Source organism: Teleopsis dalmanni, chromosome 1 (assembly GCF_002237135.1).
Source record: "Teleopsis dalmanni isolate 2A chromosome 1, ASM223713v2, whole genome shotgun sequence".
Lineage (NCBI taxonomy): Eukaryota > Metazoa > Arthropoda > Insecta > Diptera > Diopsidae > Teleopsis > Teleopsis dalmanni.
Genome location: NC_051846.1, coordinates 149625738 through 149645001, shown reverse-complemented (window position 1 = coordinate 149645001; position 19264 = coordinate 149625738). Strand labels below are relative to the sequence as shown.

The 19264-nt window shown below is 33.8% G+C and overlaps 1 protein-coding gene and 1 pseudogene across 1 annotated transcript; both read right to left on the bottom strand.

Annotated features, from left to right (window-relative positions):
- Positions 1-1350: 1350 nt before the first annotated feature.
- Positions 1351-1710, bottom strand: LOC119667901 (the record flags this gene model as incomplete). The annotated part of the gene is given in 1 exon segment (XM_038077246.1): positions 1351-1710. A coding segment is annotated over 1 exon segment (353 nt), but the record flags the coding sequence as incomplete, so codon positions are not given.
- Positions 1711-11744: 10034 nt separating this feature from the next.
- Positions 11745-17348, bottom strand: LOC119666431 (annotated as a pseudogene).
- Positions 17349-19264: the final 1916 nt, after the last annotated feature.

The window sequence follows — 19264 nt, the reverse complement described above, 5'->3', positions numbered from 1 at the left end:
GGCAACCTTTCCATTTTTAATGTACCAATATGAGTTGACCACGATCATAAATGTTGAGATTTTTCATCTATAATTCACTGATTATATGCACCACCTTGTAAAGAAGCGAAAATTTAATCAATACAAAGTAAAGGATACTTAAAATCTAATAAGTGCTGATTTACCGTCATTTTATAATCTTCACATATTCGAATTTCACCTTTGGGTTTTAAAAGTGGAACTAATGGTGTACCCAATCTGAACTATTTACAGGTTATAACACATCATTTTCTATGAGTTCTTTTAAATTTCTTTCAATTTTGTCTTTCCAAGCTAAAGGAACAGGCCTTGGTTTTATAAAAATCGGTTTAACATTTTTCGTAATAGGAGGAGATATTTTTCTTATATTGTATTTGTCTAATTTCATATCAAAGATTTCATAAAATTAATTTTTAAAAAAAAGTGACACGGGCCATGTTTGGAGAGTACGGTGCTTGGTTGATAATATTGGTGGAGTTTTTGGCCAAAAACTGCGACACAACCAACGCTTTTTTTGAATGAAATTCAGCTTTTTTGCCCCAGTCGAGAAGCGATGCATTTCAAACTGAAAACATCAGTTAAAATGTGTTTAGCCGATCCATATGAGATGCCCAACAACACTGCAATCTCTCTAATCGGTTCACAACGATTTTCCAACACAATCTGTTTCGTCGATTCAATCTTTTCTTCAGTAACAGAAGTTGTTGGGCGGTTAGGGATCTCATCATGGTACAAGCTTGTACGACCGTCTTTGAACCTTTTAAACCATTCGTATCCTCGTGGTTGCGACGCACACAGATCACCATAGGGCCTTTTTTAACATTTTTTAACAGTTTCGGCACACTTGAATCCATTTGCAACACAAAATTTGATGCACGCACGTTGTTCTAATTTTTTATCCATTTTTGTATAGACGCCAAGCAAAAACTAGGCCTCTCGTTCTTTTTGATCAGGAGGTACATTTGCTTTAAAAATTCCTAACACTTTAATTTCTTTCTCACAGTAACTAAAAAATTTTGACTTACATGATTTTAAATATATTTTGCTGTTAACATTTTGAAGAAGTGATGCTGGTACCAAACTGCACGGAGTTCCTGTATCACAAATCATTTTAATAGGAGTATAATTTATATATACAACGATCTTAAATATTTCACTTGAAAAATTTTTGTTTCCATAATCATCGCTTTTTTGACGCATCCGCTGACGAAAGTTTTTCATTTTCTTCGCATAATCTTTCAAAAAGCTTCTTAGGCAAGCCTACTATAAATCGATCCAAAATAAATGCATTTAAATGTTCCTCAAACTTACAATGCAAGGCAAGTTTTTTTTACACGAGCAAACCATTCTGATACAGATTCTCTCTCATGCTTGAAAGCTTCATGGAACTTTTTTCGTTCTTGAAGTATGATAGTTGGTGGAGTGTAATGACTCTTAATTATTTCGCAAAGCTCTTTGTAACTTCTTTGAATTGGTGGAGTTGGACTACACATACTATGTAAAATGCTGTACGGCTCCGCACCGATCGCTTTCAATAGGATAGCTTTTTTTTTGTCGTCTTCACAATTTAATACGCATATGTGAATTTCCAGTTTCTTCTTCCAGATTGACCACGTTTCTATTCGAGGAGAAAATAGCGGCATATTGCTTGTCTGCCACACCGTCACATTTTTATTCGTAGACATGATTCCACTGTGTCTTATTAATTTATATATATGTAGGTTTATCTTAAATTATCTTTAAATCTTAAATTATTAGCTTAAATTATTTTAGTTTGTTTATTTTTAGCACAGCCACGTTGGACGTCTGGTTCTTATCGCTGCTGCTCACACACTGACTACAAGCAAATTTTATTCTTCGCTGTGTTCTTTCTCTCGCTGACAAGCTCAGCGAGGGTTGCCCTGCGCTCCAAAACAAATAAAACCTTACGCTATGATTACTTATTCTACATTCTCGGCCAGCCTGACAGAAGTTCGCCCCGAACATTCCTATTTGCTTGAAGCATCCCAGCGCTTCATATATTCGGCCACCGTAACGGTACTGCCGGGTCCCTCGTGGTCACCTAACTTTGAAACTTTATACCTTCCGTGGTTCAGAACCGCGGTAATCCTATAAGGTCCAAAAAACTTCGGTCTTAATTTCAATGCTACTCCATACTGAGTTCTTTTTATCGCGACTAAATCCCCAATTTTATACATAATTTCTTTCTTCCGTTTCGAATTGAAAGTCTTCCTATTCTCTTCCTGTATACGTTTAATATTCCCCTTAGCTTCCTCCCTTATTTCATCTCTTTCAGAGTCTAACTCTAGTATAAACTCTTCTTCTAAAAGTTTCCTCAAATCTTTATGATAGGACGGTTTCATTTCTAAACCTGTAAGAATACGAAACGGGGAGAATTTGGTGCTACGAGTCGGCGTGTTATTAATTAACTGTTGAACTCGATCAACATGTTTATACCATAGATCTGGCTTTTCTTGACATACCTTAGATAAAAGCGGTACAACTACTCTATGGACTCTCTCCACCTGACCATTTCCCCTAGGTACACCAGTCGCTATTAACAAGTGTTGAATGTCGTTCTCTTGACAATACTTCTTGAACACGTCGGCCGTAAATGCCGTGCCACGGTCAGTTATAATCCTTTCGGGATTACCGAAAACTGATGATTGCTTACGCAAAATATCGACAACTGAATCGGTACCTAAGTTCTTAGTTGGGTATAACCACACAAATTTGGAAAAGGCATCCACAATCACCAGAATGTGATTATATTTCTTCCGGGTGGCCTCTAAAGGACCCACATGATCTAAATGATATGTTAATAACGGACGATCTTCTTTGTCAATAGGCTTAAGGAAGCCTTCTTTCTTACCAGACTTTGCTGACATGACCAAACATTCGACACAACCTTGAATAATTTTCCCTACTTTCGAGCTTAAGTGAGGAATGAAATATTCTTTTTCCACAATCTCTATTCGAATAATTTCGTCTTCCATTTGACTTGGGATTACAATTAGCTGTAAGTTGCAATTTTTATATAGAATACCACCTCGCACGTAGTAGTCTTCATAATCGCCACTCTCTAGTACTTTCTTAACTGCTTTCGTCCACCAATCATTATTTTGCGCTTCTTTCAACCTGTGGTTAAATGTGTCTTCGATTAACAAACAATGAATTCTGCTTAAAGCGTCAACGTGCTTCATGCGCGTTCCTGGGCGGTGTTCTATCTGATAGTCAAAATCTTGCAAATACATGGCCCATCGTGAAACTCTCAAAGGCACCTCTATTTTATCCAGTGTCTTCGTAAATGCGCTACAATCGGTGACTATGGTAAAATGTTTTCCCATCAAATAAACTCTCCACTTTTTAAGAGCTTGTATGACCGCAAGTACTTCCAATTCGTACGAATGGTATTTTTCTTCAGCTGGAGTGGTCTTTCGGCTAAAATATTGGATCGGATGAAATTCTCGATCTTCCGGGTCTCTCTGAAGTAACACTCCTCCATACCCATACTTGCTAGCATCAGTATGTACTTCAGTCGCCGCTAACGGATCATATAACTTTAGGACCGGGGCGTGAAGTAGAGCTGTTTTTAGCTGATAAAACGACGCAAGTTCTTCTTCCTCGAATTTAAATTCCACCGAATTACGCAGCAAATTGGTAAGGGGTCTGGCCTTAAAGGCAAAATCTTGAATGAATCTACGAAAATATGAAGTTAACCCCATAAACCTCTGCACACTCTTCTGATTTGCAGGTATGGGGAACTTTTCAATAGCACAGATTTTCTCTTTCGACGGCTGTATGGAATGACCATCTATTACATAACCCAAGAAACTAATCTTCTCCTTCAAAAACTGTGATTTCGAAAATTTAATCTGGATACCATTTTTAGATGCGACACTTAACACTAATTTCAACTTTTCCAACCCTTCCACTACATCTATGGAAGGAATAACTATGTCGTCAACATAGACGATGATGATGCCATCACGAATTAGATTACTAAATACTGCTTGGATATACCTCCCGAAAACTGCTGGGGAGTTCGAAATACCGAAAGGGACGAAACAATATTCGTATTGGCCTCTATGTGTAATGAACGCAGTATACTTTCTAGAATTCTGATCAACTGGGACATGGAAGAAACCGTTCTTAAGGTCGAGCGTTGTGAAAACGTTTCCCTTTTGCAATCTATCAAGTACGTCCTCCATAAGCGGCATTGGAAAATGATCTCTGACTATCTTTTTATTTAACCTTCGGTAGTCGCAACAAAGGCGCTTAGTACCATCTTTTTTTGAAACTAGGACAATAGGGGTGGCGTATTCCGAAGTACTTGGTATGATGATACCTTCTTCTAACCAGCTTCCAATTTGCTTATCTACATACTGCTGATCCTCATAGGAAATACGCCGTGCTCTCTCATAAACTGGGATATCGTCAGTAAGAACAATTTTCATAGAAACTGGATGACTGCCTGGCCGACTAGGCTTATAACTCTCAACTACATGTTTGACCTCTTTTTGTACGTCTGGGTGCAGGTGCGATACTTTCAAATCCAATTCCCCCCTCTGGTATTCCCCCTCTACCATCAAACATAGACTTTCGAATTCCTTTTGAATTTCTTCCGTCGAATGGGTACAAGATTTTACATCTTCTGATATATTTAAAAAGGTTGGCCCCTTGTTTGAAAGATGAATATTAACAAAATCAAGAATATCATTTCCTATAACAACGGAATAATTGACATCGTTAGCTCTAGTGATATGAAAAGTATTTGTCAACTTAAAGTTATCTGCAGCAATTTCTGCTAACATACTGCCTAGAGTAGAAATGGATCTGCCACCAACTCCATGTAACATTTTAGTTTCAGGTCTTAACTCTGAAATACCGACTTTGAGTAAGATGTCCTCACGCAATAGACATACGTCGCTACCGTTATCAATGAGTGCTACCATTGGTACCCCATTGATTTGAACAACTTTACACTTTTTATGATTCATGTAGTGCTCTACATCTTCTTCAATACTATTTATATTTTGAAATCTAGACTTTGTTGCTACTTCTTTTTTTTCGACTTTAACTACACATTCGAATGAGCGGTGACCTGTGCCACCACATTTAAAGCATTTGATATCTTTACTAACACATTCTTTTGCTAAATGGCTACTATCGCCGCATTTATAACATTTGCGGATGTCTGTCTTGACCCTCTTATACTCCTCGAGACCTTTCTTTACCTTTTCCGAATCAACGCTACTACGGAGAGGTCCTCGTATTTTTTCGTAAACTGGGATTAACGTCTTTAGGTGGGCAATTGATGTTGCCTGATACAGGATGCTTTTATTTTGGCGACTGTCGTTAATACCGTTTATAAAGTATGTCACTAAACTTTGCTCGTCTATACTTATAGTGCAACTAATTTCTTGTAAGCTATAGAGGTATTCACGTAACGTTTCGTTATTTCTCAACCGGCGGCTTCTTAAAAGTTGATGCACTTCTGCATCTGAAATGGTTTTTTTAAATTCACTAACGAGTGCCACCTTCAAAGATGACCAATCTTTAATGTTCGCTTGACAGCGGATAAACAACCTTGCAGCACCTTTCAGTAACTGTTTACCATATACGTATTTTTGGATGTTATTCCAATTGAACGTAAAAGAGTTCTCTTCGAATTGTTGTAACCACTTCCTAACATCTTCACTATCGCTACCAGAGAAGTTAGTGAAACTTTCTTCGACATCTTTTAAAGTGAAATAACACTTTCCTTGCTCAACTACATTGCAAGCGTCACTGTACTCTGAACTTGTCTCTTCGACTTCCCCTTCATCTTCAACCAATTGTAGATGAGTTAACAATCTGTTTTGGAGCTCAAGTTTTCTGCCTGTAGTAACAAGACCCGCCTCCCTGAGCCTGTCGCGCAATTCATCGACCCTGAGCAGCATCACAGACGCGACGTCCATTATTCTGGCTTTGACAAATTAATGTTAACAAAATATATTACGAAATATCTTAATATGGTTACCAATAATTAGTAATTAATAAATAACAATTGACAATAATTAATTAATAGTCCTTAATTCAATATTACCGAGTACTATTACTCTTTTGCTTTTAAATGTATAAATGTTTTCAAAATATTTCTGCACAGGTTATATCAAACAACACGATCGTTTAGTCTATTACTCTACAAAAATTAATTAAATATTCAAAATAATTATGAGAAAATAAAATGGGATAAAGCTCCTTTTGCTTTTAGTTCTTCTGGTCCAGTGATCAATGCTTCAGTTTAGTTTCTCCTACCACTTATTGAGTTGAGTTGTGATTATATTTTTTTTTGTTTTGACTTACGGTTTCACTCCCAACTGTTTCTGCAGCTACCCTCGGTAGTCACTGCTTTCTCACCTGCTTTGACTTGAGTTCAACACACACAACTGCTACTACGACGATATTTGCACAACTGCTACTCTAACTTGACTTCAGCACGAACGACTGCTACTACAACGATATTCACACAACTGCTACTCTGACTTGACTTCAACACGAACAACTGCTACTACAACGATATTCGCACAACTGCTACTCTGACTTGACTTCAACACACACAACTGCTGCTACAACGATATTCGCACAACTGCTACTCTCTGTTTTCACTGCTTCTCACCATGTGCACAACTACTTGCGTTCACTATACAAGCATTTGCACTACTCTCCATACACGATATACATACAACTCTATCTCGTTTGTTTCTGCAGCTACTCTCTGTTTTCACTGCTTCTCACTGCGTGCACAACTACTTGCGTTCACTATACAAGCATTTGCACTACTCTCCATACACGATATACATACAACTCTATCTCGTCTGTTTTTGCAGCTACTCTCTGTCTCGTTTCCGCCTCGTTGATTTGTTGCTTGTTGCTTTAACCGTACAAAATAAATGAAACGAAAACTCAGCGTGCACTTGAATGTTAGGCTGCAATTTGGTGACTGCAAAACCTTTTCGCACTATTCACTGTCTCGTTGCCGTCTTGATGCTTGTTGCTTTAATCATACAAAATGAATGAAACAAAAACTTCGCGTGCACTTGAATGTTAGGCTGCAATTTGGTGACTGCAAAACCTTTTCGCACTATGTCCAAGATTTCACACTACAATCCGGGTTTTCAATATAGTGATTGAACAAAGATAAAATCCCGGTTGAGCCCCCAAAAACTTGTAGGTTTATCTTAAATTATCTTTAAATCTTAAATTATTAGCTTAAATTATTTTAGTTTGTTTATTTTTAGCACAGCCACGTTGGACGTCTGGTTCTTATCGCTGCTGCTCACACACTGACTACAAGCAAATTTTATTCTTCGCTGTGTTCTTTCTCTCGCTGACAAGCTCAGCGAGGGTTGCCCTGCGCTCCAAAACAAATAAAACCTTACGCTATGATTACTTATTCTACATATAATATATAACACTTAAAAAAATATTTTACTACAAATTATCAAATGTTCTTTTAATGCTTTTATGTGTATTATATGTATATTTACACATTAAACATAAAAACAAAGTTTTTCTCGTGGCCAATTTGTTATGTCGCTCAATAAAAATACACGCCTGAGTTCGAGTTCATATTATAACTAAACTTTATTAATACTTAAAATTAGAATACAACTTAAAGTAACCTAAAAGCTTATAATTAAAGACTAAATTATAACAGAGTATAATAATAATTAAAATCTCCAATGATGGGATTCAATGCATGGGACTTCGTATATTTCAGTAGTTCGGTTATTTCTGCGTAGAATTCGTTGCTTTCTTCCTCTGTGGATTCTAATGTAGGATTGTAGACTTCTATGTTGTTTAGTGCAAAGGGTATTGCATCGTTCTTCAAAAGCATTGTTCTGTCGGAATTTGGAATGAAAGCCGTCACTGATTTTGCGATGTTTTTCGAAATAATGATTCCGACTGCCTTATTATACCTGTTAGTGTCATTGCCGCCCCCATCCATATATAAGTGAGAAATTACTGCTCCAATCCCAAATGAAGATGCATCCACAGTAAGAATCAATGGTAAATGATCTTGAAAATGGGAAAGTGGTGTTGCATTTACGATATAAGTTTCTAAGTCGGTAAATGCTTGTTGTTGTTTTTTTCTCAATGTTTTTCCCGTCGAAGTAAATTTAACGGTGCCGCTAGCTGGGAACAAAATTGTGATAATAAGTAACTATATCCAAAACCGCTTCGAGTTGTTTAATATGTTTTGGAGGCATTAATTCCACTAGCACTAATCTCCCGACTAAGATGTTGAATTTTGTCTTAAACAAAAAAGCATTTTTCAATTTTGCATCTAATACCATTTACTTGTAGAATTTCGAGCACCGCTTTCAGGCGGCAAAGGTGATCTTCAAACGTGGGTTGCGAAATAATAATAACATCTAGATAATTTCCTACTTCTTCAATTCCTTGTAAAAGTTGCTCCAAGTTTTTTTGAATATTAGACACTTATATTGGTCTGTGGTTAAATCATTCAATTTGAATAAGTCACACTGCTTATTAACTATGTTCGCTATATGTAAGCAAATAAATCTAGTGTTGAATAGTGAAATCTGACTTCCAAAAAGTTTCTTGAGTTTTTCTGCTGTGTCTTTAAAAGTAAAGTCACGACTATGATTTGGTAGAATATAATTGATGTATTTATTATGAATGGTGAACAATGATGTTTAATTTACGTAAAAGCAATCTTTTTTTTGCAGCATCATCCAATTTTGCAACATCGACTTGAAACAGATCTTCTTACCAAGTGTCAATGATGAATTCTGGTTTTGTTGTCTTAGATATGAACGATGATATTTCGGATATCGTGAGAAGTTTGTTGTTTGAGATTAACCGTGGCCAGAAAATTTTAAATACGTGGCGGAGACATTTATTGACAAATACCTGCAGTTCTGTCGGATGTGTTCTGTAACTTTCCACGTTTTAGATCCATATAGAGGTTTTGACTTGATGCTCGTGTTAAAGATTTTTAGTTTGGAGCGACGCGAGATAGAGTCACCTTCTTCAGTCATTGGTTTCAGTCATCTTCTTCAGTCATATTTTTTAGTCATCTTCTTCAGTTATATTCTTCAGTTACCTTCTTTAGTCATTTTTTTCAGTCATCTTCATCTTTTTCAGTCATCTTCATCTTTTTAAATAAGGCCTGAAGTACATTAAACCTTAATGTACGTAAAACTTAAACTTATGATATGGTGAAATTAAGAATGTTTAACGATAGTATATTGAAACATTCATTCAAGTGATAAATAAAGTTTATAAAATTAGAATGTTCAACCATTAACAACCAAAATACGTAAATAAACAATAAAAACAATATATCGAATTATATGGTATTTGATTTGGGATATAAGTACATTGATAGTGCGGCATACGACAATTCAACCCCCTTTTCAACCCACAACAGTTGCAATATATGATATATACATTATTAATAATATTAAAAATATATTCTTTTATTAATTATATAAATAATTTTAAAATTTTAATTGTATCTTTCACGTTATTAACAAATAATTAAATAATAAATTTTTTTGTTGTAATTCACTACTGTTTAATAAAAGCCGCTCTATTGAAAATAATAGTTTTTATTATATATTTTTTAGCAAAAAAAATATATAATAAAAGTCTTATCCTTTTTTAGGACATATGCTTTAGAGCTAAATACTTGAAAATGTACAATAGTTGGCATTTTACCAGTCCACAACTTGTGCGGTATTACACCATTCAATACTTTTGTAGGACACCTATTCCGAATATAGCACGCTGTATTTATGGCCTCTGCCGAAAAGTTTGGCGGAACTTCAGCTTGTTTCATCATGCAACGGGCCATTTCAACTAGAGTTCTGTTTTTACGTTCAGCAATACCATTTTGCTCCGGCGTATATGGAGCAGTTAAGCGTCTTTGTATACCAAATTTCCTCAAGAATAAATTAAATTCAGAATTAACGTATTCTCTACCATTGTCTGATTGTAAAGCCTTAATTCGTTTACCCGTAAATGTTTCTACTGCTCTTTTGTATTGCTTAAATACATTTAATACATCGGATTTTTGTTTTATAAAATAAACTTGACAATAGCGTGATTTGTCATCAATAAATGTTACAAAATATCTTGCATCCGAATTTGATGTTGTTCTCATTGGTCCGCACACACTATGCACGATCTCTAATAAATCACTTGTTCTAGTTTCTTTACTCTTAGGAAATGACTTTTGTGTTTGTTTTTCACTAATACAAATTTCGCAAGTCGGAAGTTTTTGTTTAGGATTTAATTTTAATCCGTGTACTAGGTTATTACTAGCTAATTTTTTAAGATCGTTTTCATTTATGTGGCCCATTTTCTGGTGCCACTTTTCAATGTCACATTTTTCTTTAGCAACTTGTGCAAAATGATTTTTATTTTCAACAATAAAAAGATTTCCACATCTTTTCGCTCGAGTTATAACCTTCTGATATTTGTCCAATACGATTGCATCTGAAAGGCGAAAATGCACTTCATATCCGCTGTCTACTATTTTTGATACAGAAAGTAGACTTGTACGCAAGTCTTCGACATATAGGACTTCTATAAGATCAATATTATTATCACGACCGTCTACGTCTACAGTTATTTTCATTTTACCGACGCCGTTTATATTTGTTGTGTTATCGTTTGCTAAGTTAAGCACTTTATTCGATTTTTGAAAGTCTGTAAAATATTCACGGTTTGCACTTAAATGGGCAGTACATCCACTATCTAGGCACCAATAATTTTCTTTTATTGAGCTAATAAATGCATCTTCAACATGATAGCTAAAATTATTGTTTACAGATTTTTCCGAATTTTTCAATTGCGTGTTATTTTCAGCTTTTGCTTTATTTTTACATTCACGTGCAAAATGTCCGATTTTGCCACAATTAAAACATTGTTTATTTCGTTTAGAATCACTGTATCGCTTGTTTTGTTTTGCGTTTCGGCTTTTGTTTCGATTAATGTATAGAGAGTTTTCATCACTATGTCTATCTTCTTTTGTCCTTTGCGATTCAGCTTCTTCTAAGATTTTCACTCGAAGTATATCTGGTTTCGGCAGCTCGTCGCGCGTTTCTAATGCGCACCTGAAAGACTGTATAAGAGCAGGATAGCAAGAAGCTCATCCCCGATGGTGACGTCAATTTCTTTTAATTTCACAATGGTTTCGAAGAAATCGTTTAGATGTTCTCGAACCTTCTCACCCTCTTTCATGCGTGAAAGTGCAACCTTTTTCAGCAACGTCGCCTTGCGCGCAGGCCCTTTTGATGAATATGTGGCTTGTAGTTTCATCCACATTTCCTTTGAGTTTGTGCATTCTGCAATTAATCTTAATTCTGATGCACTTACTGATAGCATTATATCAGCACACGCTTTCTGATCAAAGCTGATCCATTTTGCAGCCCCTTCGCCCGTTGGACACGACGCAGTACCTTCGACATATGACCATAAATCGTTTTTCACGAGAATAGCTTTCATTTGGAGCTTCCATGTATCGTAGTTTTCCGCATTAAGCGGTTCAACGCGAATTACCGTTCCCGACATTTATATACACGTATTAAATCTACTTTTTATGCGCACGTGCTTTTTACTTCGCAGTGGAAGCGTGCTGGGCCCATAACCTATTATATATTTTTAGCAAAAGTGAAACACACGGTCCGATGTATTTTTTAACAAGTTCTTTACTTCACTTTATAAACTATACTAAAAATGAATAATGAACAACAATAAGAAAAGGAATATAGAATAATGACAGGCCAGAGTTGCCAGGCAATTAATATATAAAAAGTACTTTACATAACAAGTATTACAAATTCCATACGTGAACTTTTCGCATAAGCATTCAACGTTAATACAACACACAATTTTAATAACTTCTGTAATTGATTTGATACGATTGAAAATTTTTGTTTAGATCAGATTCTGCTTCTTTTGTGTCTTCATACTTTGGTTTCTGTTTGTTCTGCTGTTTGTTGTCGGCGTCGAGCAACTTCTTTATGTGCCTTCATTCTCTGGTTTTTCTTTGTTCTACTGCTTGTCGTCGGCGTCGAGCAACTTCTTTATCAGCTTCTTGCATTTGTCTTTAACTAATGTTGTGAAATACTTTCTTTTTTTTTTTTTTTGAAGTTTATTCACTTTTGTGAAATATTTAATATGTTCTTTCCGAAAATTACAAAGTAATGAACAACGGAAAATATTTAATTGAATATAATTATTCTTTTGTAGCATTAAATCACTTCAAATATTATTTATCGTTTATTTCACCAACTTTAATCTGCTGTAATGCTAGTCATGAGCACCACTCAATTACGATCGTGGTTGAGCCCCCAATATTTGTAGTTTTAGTTTGTTAAACATTAAATTTATTTATAATTTAAATTAGTATTTTTAACATTAAATGAAGTTAATTTATATTTAATAATATATTAAATTTATTCACACAAATGTGTTTTATTTTATTAACAAATCAACACGACTTAGAATACACAGCAACACGTCTTGTCTTTTTACTTCTCCTCCAACGACTACTCATTCAAAATGCGTGCGACGCTAACGAACACACATGAGAGTTGCTTTAATTTAGTAGTGAAAAAGGGTTTCGTTGTTTACTAATGAGATCCTACATGTATTATACGTTGGGCAAAGACATCGCTCTTAGTAAGAGCATAGGGCGAAGACGAAGTTTTTCCATAATTCCGGCCTTTTGCCGGAATTCGATTCATGAACCAAATTGCAAATGTTCAACGTGAATAGAGCGCAGTCAGATGACTCATGGGCAGCCAGGCCTCTGTGAACCTTGGGGTTTCCCTTAAAGGCCATTTCCACAATGGCGGTGTTGTCTTTCCGGAGTGCGTGTCCAATCCAGCGTCACTTCCGGCTTTTAACCTCGAGTTCTATTGGTATATTTTCGGATATCGTGATAAGTTTGTTGTTTGCGATTAACCGTGGCCAGAAAATTTTAAATATATGGCGGAGACATTTATTGACAAATACCTGCAGTTTCTGTCGGATGTGTTCTGTAACTTTCCACGTTTTAGATCCATATAGAGGGTTTGATTTGATGCTCGTGTTAAAGATTTTTAGTTTGGAGCGACGCGAGATAGAGTCACCTTCTTCAGTTATTGTTTTCAGTCATCTTCTTCAGTCATATTTTTTAGTCATCTTCTTCAGTTATATTCTTCAGTCACCTTCTTTAGTAATTTTTTTTAGTCATCTTCATTTTTTTCATTCATCTTCATCTTTTTAAATAAGGTCTGAAGTACATTAAACCTTAATGCACGTAAAACTTAAACTTATGATATGGTGAAATTAAGAATGTTTAAAGAAAGTATATTGAAACATTCATTCAAGTGATAAATAAAATTAGAATGTTCAACCATTAACAGACCAAAATACGTAAATAAACAATAAAAACAAAATATCGAATTATATGGTATTTTGATTTGGGATATAAGTACATTGATAGTGCGACATACGACAATTCAACCCCTTTTTCAACCCACAACAGTTGCAATATATTATATATACATTATTAATAATATTAAAAATATATTCTTTTATTAATTATATTAATAATTTTAAAATTTTATTTGTATCTTTCACGTTATTAACAAATCATTAAATAATAAAATTTTTTGTTGTTGTAATTCACTACTGTTTAATAAAAGCCTCTCTCTATTGAAAACAATAGTTTTTATTAAGTATTAATTTCGTCCGTTGAAACGAACGTTAAAATTGAATATATAATTTATTTTTAAATTATATTCATTTATAATTCTTAATATATATTTATTGGAAAAATTTTTTGAACAAATTTTTTGATATATTTCTTTACTGGGTTATGTTATGCTCAGAATGAGTTTTTTTAAGTTATCGATGACTTTTGCAAAAATCAACTTCTTATATCAAATAAAATTATAAATAAAATGTTTTGTCATTAACAGATTTTATATAATTTTATACATATATAAATATTTGTATTATATTATTCTATTTTTATTTAATGTTAAATATTCAAAATAAAATTGTATAATTGCAAAAATTTATTTAGAATGAATAAAAAAAAAATTAAATAATTAAATAAAAATTTAAAATTAAATAAATTAAATATTTTTCATTCATCGATTATTATTGTTTTATTATACTCATATATATAATAGGAAAATGAAAAAATATAAAAATAAGTGCATTATATTTAGGTTCAGTTTATGTGTGGAGTTTTTGTGATGATGATCGTAAACGGTTTCATCCAAGAAGTAATTGACATAAATACCAAAAGTAAGTAAATCTGACATCGGTTCCAATAAAGTATAGTTTACGAAAGTGGCATTGCTGAAAAAATAAACAAATGCTTAAATTATTAAAATACATATTTTGTAGAAAATCGAAAAACCCTTAAAATATAGTTGTCTGAATCGTGTCTGAATTGTCAAGAGCATACTCTATTTTATATAGTTTAAATTGACTACAATTCAATTCTAGTACAACCCTAACATTGATACCTGAAACTTCAGATCCACGTATCGGTATTAAAGAATTATCGAAAACTCTCAAAGACATAATAATACCAAGAATACTCTTTTTGTTTAAATGAATAGTGTTAATAGAAGAAAACATCCTAAGACTTTAATATTCAGACTATGTTTAAGTTAATCGTATAAATATATTTTAGGAAAACTTTATCGATTGTTAGCATACTTGACATATTCACTATCTCTAGCAGTTACTTGGATGAGAAGAGTTAAATACTAACTAAAGAAAGCAAAGTATGCAAGAAATGACATCGTTATCTATTTCCGTAATTACAGAGCCCCTATGCTTCATTTGTGTGGATAGAATCAGATACATAAGTACTAATATCATCTCTAGGTTTATTTCAAAAATAATGTAAAATTTCAATCTATTGATCATGTGGATAAGGTAGTTAGGTTACGCTGTACTCGCGATCCAAAGGGATCCACTTAGCCCTATAGGTCTATTGTGTTACGGAATACGGGAAAACTCAGAGGTTTTAAACCATTTTGGACGTTTGGAAAAGCATATAATGATATTTAAGGGAACGTCTTGTAGTTAACCTCCCTCAAAAAAGAAAGCTCCTAGAGTGGTAAAGCTGCAACGCGCATGTACTAAACAAGAACAAAGCAGATGGGAATCACTTTCATTATCCTCTCTACAACGGAGACAAATATTATTGAAAGGGAGATTTAATCTTCTAGAATGGGTAATCTGCAATGACCTACCAAAAGACTAATATCTCTACGAGGCAACTCAATGAGAGTTTTTGATTTCCTTTTAATGGTACGTGGGCCAAAATGCATACAGATACCTAAATATCGCTGGGTCTTTCCATCTTTTACTAAAAATTCAAGGTAATGATAAGGTAAGAATTGATCTTATTTTCATAAGCAAGACTAATTTCTATTATTTTCTATTAAATTATTGGAAGCTGAAGATTGAAGAAGTTTTTTAATGCTATTATTGTTTTTTTTTTAAATAAATTTTATAGAACACTTGGTAAGACATCAACTATAACTTTTTTTTGTAGCTCTGGGAATATTTTAAGAACCGAAAAAGCGACTTACCTCATTTCATGAATTTGCATATTAAATGCCTCCGTAGGGAGTGGCTGTAACATACCGTCCAAATTAGTGGGTAGTATAAGCTTTTTTGATTTTCTGCTAAAATTCGCGCTAATTTGTATAAAATCAAAGGAGAATCGATTTTCCACTGTGATACTTTCGGGAAATATACGTGCACACATGTACAAATGATCCCCGATACATGCAAGCAAAGCACACACAGCCACTGCATCCGTTTCGCTATTTAGAAACGTACCAAAGCCCTGAAAAGCAGCCAGTCGATAGGAGTACGAGCCGTTCGTGCCAGGGTTGGCCTCTGGTGATGATGTATTCAAAATAGCGCTGCGCTTAATATGAAAATGGCAGCATAAATCATCATGACAAAGTTGTTGTTGCCACTCCCCGCTATTAGCATCGGTAATTGGCACCGTTGTATAAAAATCAATGTCGTTGTCGCGCTGCAATTTGATGCCAGTGACGCGATCCGAAAATTGTGTTTGTGGTTTGAGTGCTCTGTGCTGGCCCTGCCGAGTTTGTTCCTTCTGCGGATAAATTGATTGGCTGTTGTAGTTTAAATGAGCTGCGGTCGCTTGTTTCGTTGCGTTGTTTAACTGATTGTAGCCTTTTTTGGGTAATAAACTTAAATGCAACATGCTTCTTGTTGCATTAGTGGTCATAGAAGCAATTACGGCGCCATACTTGCCAGCATAGATGCCAGTGCCTGTGCGTCCGTTAACTGGATCGTTTGTGCCCGCAACCACTAAGTTGACATTATTACTGTACGCCCAAGATTGATGCAATTGCATGGCTACAAAAAGAATTGGTGAGTGAATGAAGTGAAGTGAGAGTAAAGTAAGTGTAAATAAAATAAATTAAAATTAACAAAAATAAATTGGATTTTTCTTTAACAGCTGCTCACCTACCAGTCATGAAGGGTAGTTCAGATTGCCATTTGCTATTAATGCTTGCGCTGGTCTATAATATAGTAAGTCCATACGTGTGAAATGTCCAAAGGTCACATTGAAATCAGTTTGAAAGGTGGCCTCCAGTTCTGGTTGCTGAGTGTAATTGAAATATTGCCATTCCAATCCAATCAGATTGTATTTTCGATAACGTGAAATAACTGCGCCCGTGCGATCGAACACTACATTAGTGTTGTATATGGGACAGTTCGAAGTATCTGAGTTTTTATTGCAATTCTCAACTTCGACTATATTAATTAGTAAATAAATGTTAAGCGAACGTGCATAGCATGAAATTTCTGTTATGATGAAGTCGTACTCTGTATTGGAACAAAGTATCACAGATTCTGTTGGATGTGGAACTATAACTGGCGCACTGTGGTTGTTGAGTACACTTTCCGGAAACACAACTATATCTGCAGTCAAATCTGCATATTCAATGTGACGACGAATTTGTATAAGTCTCCTACGTATATCAACCGCTGTGTAGTTAACGGGCAGCGAAGGATACTCAACAACACCCACGACATAATAGTCCTTTTTCAATTCTTCAAACTATTTTGAGTAAAATTTAAAACTGAATTGGAATTATTTTTTGTTCTGGTTTTCTATTCACCTCAATTCCAAGCACAGAATTTAGAATATTCAAGAAAAATAAATATTTAAAAATCACAGATAAACTCATTTTATAACACTAGAACACAGAACTTAATTTTAATTTAATTAGCACTTCTCCACATCCGTTCTTGTCTGGGGTCGGAGTTTGAGTATTCACAGTTCTTTGGTTAACTTTGTTAAATTAGAATAAATATACAGACTTTTTTACTGCGTTCTTTAATAAAATTCGTACAAATTTTCCATTTAATATCAATAATTTATATGCAGATTATTCGATACCTACGAGCATGATTTGCAGATACGAAAGCAAAACCGTCAATACTTTTTGTGTCTATTAAGCATTCATTCTAATAAATATTTTATCTTTATTGCACTCTTGCCATTAAATATAATGACGATATAATCGTATACTTATATATCGTAACAATTTCAACTTAAAGATTTAATTGTATTCTATTAAGATTAAATGGACGAGGAATGTATTGAAAGTTTTTGGAATTAAATTTAATTGAACGTATATCGCGTTTCCACTACAACTTCAACTACTTGTGTTAATTATATTAAGATTTGGTCGTTTCTATTGGCATAAAGTGATTTATGCGTGTGAAATAGCTTGTTTGTTTATATTTTACATATAAAATATTTTAAACATATAAGAAATATTTCAAGTTTTGGTAAGTTCTGTTGTGGAAAATTTATTTTTAAGAGTTTCATTCGACATTTCGCCATAAATCAGTTGATTTATTTATATTTATTTATGAAAGCTGTATGTGTGGTAAATTATCCTCATTGTTGGCCTTAATAAGCAAAGCTGCCTAAATGAGTTAATTAGAAACATGTTATTAATTGTCAGTTTGTTATATAAAATGTATAAAATTTTAAATTACAATTCTACTGTATTATTTTTTACTTCTGTATTTTTAAACAGAATTGGTCAATATTAGGTAATACAAGAATTTTCAAATTAGTTTTAAAAAATATATTTTATTGTTGTTGAAATTTTATCTATGGTTTATAGTCATCTTCAGTATTCTGATATTTTTATAACTTATAATTTTAAAATATATTATATATAAAATTATTATTAAAATAATATATGTGAAAAAAGCCTATTTTATCAAAAAAAAAATAAATACTTAATGGTTTTATATATTATTCATTCTGGTTCAATATCTTTATCAATCTTTCTGGCAGTAGCATGTGATTCCCCGTCCATAAAATTTTAGTTCTTTGCTGACAAAAACTGATAGAGATGGTTTTCAAACCTTTTCATTTTAACTAAATGTTTTACTAATCAGAAGATGTTAAAACTGAAGGATATGGTGGGTATCGTAGTATATCCAAAAAAAATCCAATCTATAAAAGTTTTTAGATAATTCTGACAGTTCTATGTGGTCTTGCATTATCATGGTGACACACTGAATCTTTTTTTTCCTTTTTGTCAAATGTTATGATAGCTTTTTCTGTTTCAAAGAATGATTTAATATGTCCAGCTGCTGAACTGATGGTAGTGCACTTTAGAAATGTGTTTTCTGATAACATCTCCAAAAAATGATTTATTTGAAATCCTACCATACATGCAGCATAAATTTTTTTTTTAAATATCGGCATTAGAAGTGTTTTGAGTCATAACATTCTTTTTACTTTTTTCATGATTACTTACGTTTATAATATTTCGGTTCAAGATTCCAGATCTCCGTAAGTGTAATAAAAATGTAATAGAGATTTTGGATTAGGATCCTGTCATTCACAGGAAACGAATAGAAAAAATGGAAGAATATTTTATTTTGTGTGTCAAAAGCCTGTGGGTTCTTTAAATATATTTTTTATTTTTCGTTTAGTAATTTCATTCCGATTGGGTTCATACTTCAAATTTTTGTTTCTTCAAAAACATTAAGAGATTGGACAGAGGTTTGGGTCTTAAGTAGGTTTTTCAAATTTTCCAAAATAACCACAGCTATAGCACCTAATGATAGTTTATACTCCTGTGTGTCCATAGTATAACATTATCATTTCACACGAAAAAGTGAGCAAAGGTCAAGA